Below are 12573 nucleotides of genomic sequence, written 5' to 3'. Positions count from 1 at the left end.
TTCATAGTGTACAAACAGTACACTTTTGTTAGACTATTCCAATTTTTTAAATTCATTTGGATGCTGTTGTCAAGGATTTGTTAATTTCATCTTTGGATTTTTTAATTGCTAGTATATAGAAATAAAGCTGATCTTTATATATTGACCTTGTATCCTACAATTTAATACATTTATTTATTAGCTCTAATATTTTTTCTGTGATATTTTTGGATTTTCCATGTATGGGACATATCATCTGTGAATATTAGTTCTTCCATTCCAATCCGAATGCCTTTTATTTCTTTTTCTCAACTGATTGCTCAGGTTAGAACAAATATCCCTCTTATTGATCTTGGAGAAAAGGTTTCAGACTTCACAATTTAAGTAGGAAGTTAGCTGTGGTTTTTTCATAGATACCTTATATCAACTTCAGAAAGTTCTCTTTAAGTCCTAGTTTGTTGAGTGGTTTGTTACTAAATGCTGTTGGGTATGCTTTTTCTGCATCAGTTGAGATGATTATGTGGTGCTTTGTTCTTCATTTCATTAATATGATGTATTATATTGACTGATCTTCATACCCTGAACCACCTTTGAATTGATTGCATAAATCTCACTTGGTCATGGTATGTAAGTCCTTTCTATATACTGCTGGATTCAATTTACTAGAAGTTTGCTGAGGAATTTTGCATCAGCATTCATAAGGGATATTAGTCTATAGGTTTTTTGTGGTTTTTTTTTTTTTTTTTTTTTTTTTTTTTGAGGTGTTTGTCTGGTCTTGGTATCTGGGACCCATAGAATAAGTTAACATTCCTTTCTCCTCTATGTTTTAGAAAAGTTTAAAGAGGACTGTGATTTCTTCAGATATTTGACCGAATTCAGTCATCTGGCTTTGAGGTTTCAGGCTTTTCTTTTTAGGCCATTGGGCTTTTTTTGGGGTTTGGTTTTTATTAACTAATCACTCTCTCTCTTTACCTATTATAGGTCTGTTCACTTTTTCTGTTTCTTCATGTGTCAGTTTGTGTGTTTCTAGGAATTTGTCTGTTTTATCTGGGTTTCCTAATTGTTTGGCATAATTGTTCACAGTATTCGTAGTGTATTATTTGATTTGCTTTTTCTTTTACAATAGATTTTAAATCTAGATTTTAAAATAGATTTATTGTCTTAGTATTTGCCATGGAGATTATACAAGTGACATTAATTTGTAGCAATCTAGTTTGAATTAATACCAAGTTAGTTTCAATCATATTAAAAAATTGGCTCCTAAATAGCTGTGTTTCCCTTCCTCATATAGTTATTGTCACAGATTACATCTTTATACATGTATGTCTATGGACATACATCTATATTATTGTTTTATTTAAGACATAGATTTATTATGGCTTAGTAGTCTTTAAAATCATGTAAAAAATTGGAGTTACTAACCAGAAATACATGAATATTGATTTTTATATTTATCTATATAGTTATCTTTATCAGTATTTTTTATTTCTTTGTATGAATTACTATCTAGTATGATTTCCTTTCAGCCTAAAGGCCTCTCTGAGGTACTTTTTGTAGATTAAGACTACTAGCAACGAACTCTTTAATTTTTGTTTACTTTGAATATCTTGATTTCTTTCCTTTTTGATGGATAGCTTTCCTGGATATAGAATTCTTGGTTGACAGATTTGTTTTTTTTTTCCTGAAGCACTGTGAATATGTCATTCAGTTAATTTCTAGTGTCCATGATTTCTGATGAGAAATAGATGTTAATTTATTGAGAATTTGTTGTACATAATGAGTCACTTCTCTCTGCTGTTTTCAGGATTCTGTTTTTGAACAGTTGGAGTATAATGTTGATAGGTGTGGATTACTTTGTATGTACTTAGGATTTGTTGAAATTCTTAGATGTGTATATTCATGTCTTTTATGAAAGTTCAGTTTTCAGTCCCCCCACCCTTTTCTCTAGTCCTCTCTTGAACTCTTATTATGTATGTGTATGTTGGTATATGTAGAGGTGTCCCACAGGTCTTTTAGGCTCTATTAATTTTTCTTTATTTTTTTTTTCTTCTTACTTCTCATATTGGATAATCTCAATTGATGTATCTTCAAGTTCACAGATTTTTTTCTCTGCTTTTGGAATTCTCTAGTGAATTTTTAAATTTCAGTTCTTGTGTTTTTCAAGTCCAGAATTTCTCTTTGCCTTAAATTTTCTCTCTCTGTTGGTATTCTCAATTTGGTGAGACATCATTCTTATTCTATTAGTTCTTTGTGCTCTTGAGCATGTTTAAAACAGTTGATCTAAAGTCCTTCTCTAGTAAATCTAATGTCTGATCTTTGGGACAATTTCTATTCCTTTTTTTCTATGTGTGTGGGCCATACTTTCTTGTTTCTTTGCCTCCTTCATAATTTTTAATGAATACTGGATATTTTGAATATATAATATGGTAATTAGATCATTTTACCTCACCAGATTTGTTTTGTTTTTTTTTTTCCTTTGGTTTTTGCCTTTTTGCTGCTTGTGGTTGGTGGTGTTTGTCTAGTGATTTTTCTGAATTAATTTTGTATAGTGTATATTCTTTGCCATATGTGTCCACTAACATCTGTTTGATTAGCTTATGCATCAGATGATGATTCAGCAAAGATTTCCTCAAAGATTTGGCACAGGAAAAAAACGAAAAGCAAAAAAAAAAAACCCTCAAAATCTTTGGTAGAGGATTTTGTGTATATGTCAGGACATGCCTTCAACACTCAGCTAGGCAGTTTACAACTCACTCTTAGTCTTCACTTTCTACTTGTGTACAGCCTAAAGCTCAGCCAGAAATGAGAATTTAGGGCCTTCTCAGGTCTTTTTGATTATGTACTCTACTTTGGGCATACAGATGTTGGTTGTCTAGTTTCCAAAGAATATGTGGGAGCATTTCAAATACCATATTCCCCAAAGCACCTCACTTCCCAGTCTCCTTAGCTTTTTGATGTGCGTGTTGTGTGCCTAACTGCCGTCCTTTGCCTCATTTGACACCAGCTGGTAAACTTGCTGTTAAATGTTTTTGACAAATGTCCTGAACAGTTGCCTGTCTGCCCTGGGATAGGTCAGAGTTTGGTAAAAATAATGGTAAGCCCTTTACCAGTCTGTCAGGGAATCAAAGGATAAGCCTAAACAAGCAACCACAACTTCTTTTAGAACAAAGTCTACTTTACATACTCTTAACATTAGAAACTGGTGGCTCAGAGGTTAAAGCGTCTGCCTGCAATGCAGGAGATCTGGGTTCGATCCCTGGGTTGGGAAGATCCCCTGGAGAAAGAAATGGCAACCCGCTCCAGTATTCTTGCCTGGAGAATCCCATGGACAGAGGAGCCTGGTGGGCTACAGTCCATGGGGTCGCAAAGAGTTGGACACGACTGAGCAACTTAACTAACACTAGAAACCCACACCAATAACTCCGATTGATAACTTCAAGATCCTTACAGAGAACTAGCTACTTTTTCTTGACTGAGTGCTTGACCAATTACTGGAATCCTTTGACTAGTTTGCAGATAAGGTTGATTCTGACAGTTTTTGCCAGGTTATTTGCCATTTCTTTTCAGGGAGAGGGACAGGCCCTTGGAGTTCCATACTCTGCCACTTTTGTTGATTTCTCATCACATTTTTTTTTCCCAATTATGATGGACATATTTTTATAGTTTTTCTTTGTTTATTTTTGTTTTTAAAAGAATAACCATATATCTATTCTTTACAGAAGTCATCCAGGTATTAAGATAATTCATGTCCAGCTTGTCAAAAAAAAAAAAAAAAAACCATATCACATTTAGAAGGAAAAGAATTGAATCCTATAGATCTGATCTGTGAACAGTGTTGAAGATGACCAGTTCACCCATAGTCCTATCAAGAATCCGTGCAAGCCAGGGAGACAAAAGGTTTCATTCATTGTGTATGTGAGATAAATGTTCTAACATTTGGGTCTGTAGTAGAAATATGGTGTAAAATGTGCTGTAAAAGCCAGCATATATCAGGATATTAACCTTTAAAACTGCAGTGGACCATATTCACATTGTAGTTGTGTGGATGTTTTCTGTATAGTTTATCAGATCAGTAGAAGTGTAGCAGTTGTTCTCACTGCCTTCCCCAAAACTGTAGCCCCCTGTGCAGTGAGTCAGCTGAAATCTACTAACTGAATCTTAAGAACCAACATGGAGAGCTATGATTCTGATGCAGTATTTTCTGGGTTTGAATTCTGTTTTCCTCTATTTGCCAGCAGTCTGGAATTGAGCAAATTACTCAACTTCTTTTTGCCTCATTTACCTTGTCAGTAAAATGGGCCTGCTAACAGCTATAAGCTTTGCTATGAGGATAAGTTAAAATTCATTGATTAATTAACTAAAATGTAACACATACATAAGCTAGTTTGAGATGCAGCTTCTCTAGAGCATATTTTTTAGACAGGGAAAACTCGGAGTTTTTCAGTTCTGTCCACTTAGGGTGAAGCTTATTGGTGAAATAAATTACTGGGCAGCTCTCATGAGAAAAATAGGCAGTCTTTCTGTGCAGCCTGAGAGGTGCATTCCTAAGTCAGGAGAGAACTGTATCTACAGCTGGATGCAAAACAAAAACATTAGGTTGGGGAACATGATCCTATTGTGTGATGATTTGGGGGACCAGGAAGATGGATCAAGATGGTGCAATACAAAGTTAAAAAGACTGGATAAGACAAATAATGAAGGTTCTTGGGAGTTACTGAAGAGTTTGAAATAGGAGAGCCATCTGATCACCTTTACACTTAGTGTATATACTGTAGCAGAAAACTGGAAGATTGGAGTCAGGTTGGCAAGACTAGGTCTTAGGTGAGTGTTAGTAAGTCATAGATGTTCCGTAATGAGCATGTATTAATTTTGTAATGTAAGCAAATACATTAGATTGTAAGAAATCTACTTCTGAAATTTCTCTATGATATAGTCCCAATTAATAAAATCTAAAATTAAAGCCCCAGTTAGACAATGAGCATTCATTTGACATTTGACCTCTTTGCTCGACAGAATCTCCATCACAGAGTTTCAGAAAAAAATAATCATTCTTTTCTACTACTTCTTAGCTAGCTATCATTCAAGTATAAAGAACAAAACAATTCCATTGAGCATGTGAGAATGGAAATTATAATCATATTACGTGCAAAACTTACTCTGCTAATTTTTTAGCTCTTCAACCCTCCATGAGTCAGAAAAATATTCACACCTAAGCTGAAACTTTAGAGTAGTGGCCTGGAGCAACAAGTCCCAGAAAATTGGTAATGAAAGTAATGGTTTATAAGAGAGAGCTTGACAGACTAATTACAGTCTCACTTTGCCTTGCTCCAGCTCTATTTATTTAACAGCTATTTAGTTCCAGGAACATGGACTTTTGTTATGTTTGTTTTTTTTAGTCATTTGAACTTTTTAGTATATCAGTTTTATGAATTAATTGAACAAATATTCATTTGTAAAACACGATAAAATTTAATAAGCAACTTTATTTTCATTTTGCCTCTCTATGAATATGTTAGTGTTTGGAATAAATTTTAAATTTAATGGAGATCAAGTTTTATACTTAACAGTGTGTTGTAATTTTCATGTTTTTTTTTTTTAAACTAGGTATGTAAAATGATGTTCTCTGAGTTTATATGTACAAATAGGACAAGATTACATAAAATACAATTTTAATATTCATTGAATCCAAAGTACTCTTCCTCAACTGTCCTTTTAAAATAATATTTAAACTATGTTAATAACACATAAATAGTGGGCAAATTTATTTCTGCAAGCCAGACTATGGAAACTGGACACTATTGAAGATATCCTGTGACGTACTTTAAAAAGTTGAGGATAATATACATAACTATTTCTAATTATAATTATTTTGTGTAAATGCAAATTTAACTGCCTTCAAATAGGCATACTTTTTGACATGTTGAGATTGAGATTCCATAGGTGGCTGCTCCATGGTAAATTCAATATAAATAACAATGAAGGAACCACATATGGTAAGCCTGGGCTTCAGACATTGGCTTTAAGATTCTCAAATAATAAAGACTTTCTTTGAAGGCACACGGATGTATTAATTTTTAATTTGTTTCTTTTTGATCTCTTAATTACTGAAAAAGATTTATTGGTTAATTTTAGGAAGGCAAGTGTTTGAAAAGTTTTGCCAAATACTGTCTTCTTTAAATGAATGTATGGTAATGAAAAGTTAAGAAGAGAGCCAAATTAGATTGAATAATTGTTCAGTCATGTGGGTCAGGCTAGTTGCATAGCCTGGTTGTTAGACTGATTGCTCAAATTACATTGCCTGGGGTCCTGCATTTGGTTGGCTGTCTTCTCAGATCTTAACAAGGTTCTGGGAATTTCTTTTTCTGACAAAGTTTGCTTTGTGTTTTTCCCCTCCCCCCCACTACATCCAGGATGCTTCATCTGCAGACATTAGAAAAGCATATCGTAAGCTTTCACTAACTCTGCATCCAGACAAGAATAAAGATGAAAATGCAGAAACTCAATTTAGACAAGTAAGTGAAATATGCTGTTATATATTTTTGTGATAATTTATAAATAAATGTTTATGGTAAAAACAGTAACCTATATGTAGAATGTTTCCATTTAAAATGAGATTGTAGTTTAGAAATATTATGCATACATATTTATTCAGTTTAAGAAAAATAACGCTTTTACCAGCATTTTTTATATTGGAGTCTCAGTTCTTGGGGGGGAGGGTCATAATTGTCATAATTTTCTTCTCTAAATTACAGTTTTAAAAAGCACATGTTAAGATAATTATTACTTTTGCATCTTTCTCAAAGATATACTTTGGTATCAAGCCTTTTTTAACCTCTTAAGGTGCTACCAAAACCATAAAATGGTACTTATAATTAAGATTTTATCTGTTCACTGAGTGCATGGGCTTTTTGCATGTGCATTATAGTGTGTCTGTCTTCCTAAATGATTTCTTGTAGGTAAAAGTATTTTTAACGTGATGCTTCTGTTTTATCTAGTTGGTGGCCATTTATGAAGTTTTAAAGGATGATGAACGAAGGCAGAGGTGAGTGTTCATCTGCTTTTGAATTAAGATGTTATACTTTGAAGTCTGTTTATAAAGAAAAGAATTGTCTCATCAAACATTTTATTGTGTTAGTATTTTTATTTTCGTTCCTTTTCAAGAAATGCATTGTTTTTAAAATGTATGTTTAGAGCGGAGTTAATTTCTACTGAAAATATTCACTAGGTTTATTTAGTACTTAGAGACTTCAGGATCATGCCTTCATTAGCTAATATTTTTAACATGAGTATCTATGCCCTGGAAAATTCAAATACCACTTGACTTCAAACAAATGCCTATTCATTTTTGATATATCAGTAATTGCTCCTGTCTGTGCTTGGGGGTCTTTCCCCCCTCAGTTTCTTAAATGTTTTTCAATTAGGCGACTAGAGATATTCAAGTTATTACCTTTTCTCGGTGAATATTCAAAATAATAAACCTAATTTGTGAGTGAGAGAGCAGAATTGTGTAAGTAGAAGATAGGAGTAGAAGAAAAATATTTGCTTCTTTCTCCTGTTTCTTTTGCCTCCATCCTTCCCTTACTCTCCTCCAGCGATTCTGTGTTTAGGGTTGAACGTCAGACAGGAGGCAGCACCCTCTCTTTGAGATGTCTCTGGGAGCCTTTCAGAAGAGTAGTAATAGATTTTACAGTGTTTTATATGCTACTGACTTAGGAGCTTGCAGAGAAACCCTTTCTTCTGCTCTTCCAAATGTATGGAATGTAGACACTACTGTGACAGGTTTCAGAGTTCTTTAAGTCAGACTCATGGTAAGAAATACATTTTGCATCATGCTTCAGGACACACAGACACAACTGAAACAAAAATGTCACAGAACACTTCCTATTGTGTGTGAAAGACATATTTTTCTATTCTAAGCTAGTCTAGACCGTTCTTTTTTCTTTTTGAAAACAATGCTGATTGTGGTCTGCTAAATTGGTTTCGTGAGACACTAGTGAGCTACCCTCTGCAGTTTGAAAATATCATTCTATTAAAGCTAGTTTATCTTAAAGAAAATCCAAAACATTATGCCATGTGACATTCTGATTCTTTCTTCAAATGTGTTACCTGGAATTATTCTGTATCCTACAGTGTCAGCTCCCACTCTTGGTTCTCATCTTTAACAGTTTAATTTGAATACCTCAGTTTGTCAGATTGCAAAGCAAGGTACTCAGGATATTCTCTTGAAGTGTTCTTTGCTTTATAACAAGGGCTGGCATTGGTCCAGATACCATAGCAGACATTCCTCTGGTTTGAGATAATCCATAGTGTTGAAAGAGTCCTAGAAGTGTGTTGAAAGAAGTGTTGGTCATTCTGTGCATATTTTCTAGTTGGTTTCTCTCACTGAGCCCCTAGTTGTGTTTCACACATCAAGAATGTGTCTGTAAAGATAGCTTTATTTAGTCTCCCTGCATCTCTGGCATCAGATTTTGTTTTTTTATTTGTTGTTATTTTAAGTCAGTAAACTTTGTAACAATTTCTCCCAATTACCGAAATTATTTATATCTTTTCAGAACAAATCACTTCTCATGTATAAATTGTTTCTTCATTAACACAGGCTCATCAAATATTTTCTTTTTAGGATTATCTCCCTTTGCATTTATTGTGGAGTGTTAGTAGAAAAAAGTGGATCTGACAGTTACACAAACAGCTGTAGTATTATACCCCTTGAGGCACAAGTAACTCTTTGGTAACTGGTTTTCCTTGAGGCAAAAGTCGTAACTAATCAAGCTGAGAATCACTCTTCCAAAGCTTGCGCCTGAGGCCAGGTGACCTATGAGTATTTAAACTTATAGGAGAAATGCATCTCTACAAATACCTAATGTTTATAATTCCTTTAGAAAAAAAAAAGCACAGTTTTATCTTTTTAAAGAAGATTGTCTTATAGTGATATTAACAAATGCTCTTTGGTATCACAGTCATTTATTATAAATATTTATTAATAAGTGCTTTTAAATGTGTAACTTTCCAGGAATTGTAATGGACTTATTTATTTCCCTTATAAATAATTATCTTTTCACTGAAAGCAGCCTCATTAAAAAAATTTTAGTAGAAAAGGGAATAACAAGGAAGCAGATAAAATGATAAATAACCTTTTTTTTTAAGGAACAGGCAAACTTTATTTTTTAAACAGCCTTATTTAGGTATAATTTGCATACCATAACAGTTAACCTATTTTAAGTGTACAAATCTATGATTTTTAATAAATTTACAGAGTTGTGCAGACTACCACCACCAGTTTTAGAACATTACCTTCAAAACACTCCCTCAAGCCCATTTGCAGGCACTTAGCATTCTGATCCCAGCTCCAGGCAATCACTGATCTCCTTTATGTGACTATAAATGTGTTTTTTCATATTAATTAAATCATCTAATAGTATTTTGTATCTGGCTTCTTCCTATTATCAACATATTTTTGAGGTATGTCCATATTGTAGCATATACCAGTAGCTCATTCTTCTTTATTGCTGAATAGTATTCCACATTCCACTTTCATTTATCCATTCATCAACTGATAGACATTGAGATCATTTCCACTTTTTGGCTATGACTAACAATGCTGCTGTGTATATTCACACAGAAGTCTCTGAACAAATGTTTTTCATTTCTCTAGGGTAGATTCTTAAGAGTGTTACTGTGAGTAAACTTCTAAGCCATTTTTTTCTTCTAAAGACATAGACTACAGCATGAAAAAACAAGTTTTCCTGGTTAGTATAAGGGAGATTAGTAAAGAAGTCTTTTCTAAACTCCTTAAGTAACTTCCTTATTTTAGGAAATAGCAGCTCACTTATGTTCTGCCGTATTATAAACTGTTGCCAGTGTTAGCTGGAACAAAGTACCGAGACAATACTAAGCACTACATACATACACTAGATTGTGCTTTAGTAATATTAGGACATTTACTTTTATTTAAAATCTGTTTTAAAATTCTTTTGGTAACTCGCTTGTGCAGTTTAGTTTTTTGGGTCTGTTTTATGGCATATATTTGTAAAAGTTGAATGTAAGTGCTGTGTACCACAGCTTTTGGCACATATATACATTTTATAAAGGAAAGATCAATCAATTTAAGCTTGTTTCCTATTTATGCTCTTTGTACAGTTTTTACTCAGGTTCAAAATGTGGCCTAAATAGATGATGTTATTCTTTTAAGCTAAAAATTCAGACTTTTTACAGTGAGAGATTCACAAGTTAGGCAAATGCTAGAATTATTTGAATATTTATTTGCATAATATACATGTTTTCTATTTTAATTTCATAGTTACTATTTTATATTTCAAAAGCATGCTAATAATTTACATAATTTTTTCTTGGAATTTAAACATTTTTTGATTTGCTTTTTATGTTTATATTGGGCTAAATATGTTTGAATTGAATATAGTCATTTGATGACTATAGAATGGAACTCACTAATGATTATATAACCATTATTATGTTCATCATGTACATTTTAGAAAATCAAATGAAATAACATATATTAGGCTATATGTTGGATGTATGGAATAGATCAATTAATATTTTTAATTTCTAAAATGATGCCTTTATAGTTTCATATTTTTTTTTACATTTAGTGATATTTTTCATCAAAGAAATTTACTTTTGTATTTTCTTATAATATTCATACGTGTGTACATTCTTAATCTGGTTTTAACAAATTGTTAAGAGCAGTTTATATGAGCTTAATTATTTTAACAGTACTATGTTTTAGATATAGAAAAAGAATAACATAGTGATGTTTTGTGTTATCAACACATTTTTTCTTAAATAACTTATGAATATATTGTCTGTGTATTTTAAGGATATCTTTATTTTTTCAGTGTTTCAGGAAAGCAGTGATTTATCTTTTAACAGCATATACTCTAAAAGTGAACTATAATAGAAGCTATCTTCCGTTAAAATGGCCAGTCGTGTGAGCCATAATGTTCATTGATAGTAAAATCAATAGAGCATTGATTCTAAGCTTAATCCTTGGAAACTGTTGTTTAGAGTGGCAGACATAGCCTAGTAAATATCTAGTTTTGTTTAATGTGTTCAGTGCATGAGATTCTGCTGTCTTGAATTTAGCTGTGCACCAAATACAATTTATATGTGGGGTAGAAAGTAGTAGCTGTTAATAGATACATAGTATTTCAATGGTGATAAAATATTTGATACAAGATTCATAGCTATGAGTTTAGCTGGGTTTTCTTCTGATACTATTTAGATCTAAAACAAGTTTAACAGTAATGCTCTCAGGGAACTGTCACCACTTTCTTAGATGTTCCTTATTAATAGCCACACTTTTTACTTGAAGCTATTTCCTGGGAGAGATTAGCTGAAAATAATTATATTCTCCCCCTTTTTTCCTCAACAAATCTGAAGTAGAATGTAGATTTTAGAATAAATTCAGGCCTTTCCTTATTGGACCTCATTCAGATATTGTAATCTTACGTTATATCACTTGAAACCGTTTTTACCAATATGTTGGTAATTTAAAATGAGTCCGTTTTTAGCAATAGATTTAAACATAAATTTTGAAGGACAGGAATGATAACTTTTGATGAAATCATGTTATATATTTATTTGTGTTCAAAAATAGCTATATAAATATTAAAAAAGAATATTTAACATCAAACTTTGGCTTAGCTACTACATAACCATATTTTAATTACCAGATTCTTGTATACCGTAAAGTTGGCCTGCCTTTAAGAGTTTAGTACCACTAATGTCCTTTACTTTGAACATTGGTTATTCTGATCTGCCGTTATTTTTAATAATCTAAGTTGATCCTAAAAGTCAGGTTTTCTAGATAGTCCAATAAAATATATTTTGAATTTATAACCAGTATTATTCTACTGAAAAAAGGAGTTGCCTGTAATAAATGCTCTGCTTTATTTTTTTAAGCATATCTCCAAGGTATCAATTTAATAACTATCAAAGTAGCTACTGCAGTTGTTGCATTTAAATTGATTTACATGTCAAGACTGGCAGTTTAGCAGCTGCGCTATTATTCGTAGATTGGTCAATTTACTTGAGAAAAACCTACTACTGAGTTCTACTGACCTGCCTGACAATATAGGCCCTATTTCTATTCCTGTAATTAGGCCTGCGACTAACTCAGAATATTTTTAATTAAAATATTTTGGTCAATGTGTTGCACCAAATTAGGCCTTTCAGTGAAGATTTAATTCTGGAAATAGTGTGATTAGAATATTTAATGAGTTGTGTTCAACTAAGATTAACAGGTTGCGTGTTTTGAACATACAGTATTTGCATGAGACCATTTTGAGTTTTACAGTCATAAATGTTACTCCTTACTTTTAACGTTAAAAATATTTGCCTCCATAATGTCTGATGGGTAAATTTAAATTCAGTTGAAATTTTATTCTAAAGAAAGTAGATTTAAAGTGAATTACCAGGAAATTTGTTGTGTTATTCCCTTTCAGCAAAGACAAAAAAATGTGAGGAAACTGCCACCTAAATGTTTACAAATAAACAGTTTTATTGAGAAATTGGTTGTTTCCACATCTCCTGCTAATTTGGTATTGTTTTTAATTCTTAAAAAGAACATGAGCAACA

General features: G+C 32.5%; 1 protein-coding gene across 2 annotated transcripts in view; it reads left to right on the top strand.

Annotated features, from left to right (window-relative positions):
- DNAJC1 (DnaJ heat shock protein family (Hsp40) member C1) overlaps positions 1-12573 on the top strand; it is a 181973-nt gene that overhangs the window by 68076 nt on the left and 101324 nt on the right. For both annotated transcript variants that reach the window (XM_055543778.1, XM_055543779.1), the window contains exons 2-3: positions 6390-6491; positions 6975-7021. In XM_055543778.1, the coding sequence (XP_055399753.1) occupies positions 6390-6491; positions 6975-7021 (149 nt within the window). The remainder of the gene's footprint in view (positions 1-6389; positions 6492-6974; positions 7022-12573) is intronic.

This window comes from Bubalus kerabau, chromosome 13, assembly GCF_029407905.1.
Source record: "Bubalus kerabau isolate K-KA32 ecotype Philippines breed swamp buffalo chromosome 13, PCC_UOA_SB_1v2, whole genome shotgun sequence".
NCBI lineage: Eukaryota > Metazoa > Chordata > Mammalia > Artiodactyla > Bovidae > Bubalus > Bubalus kerabau.
This window is presented reverse-complemented; position numbering and strand designations above follow the sequence as displayed.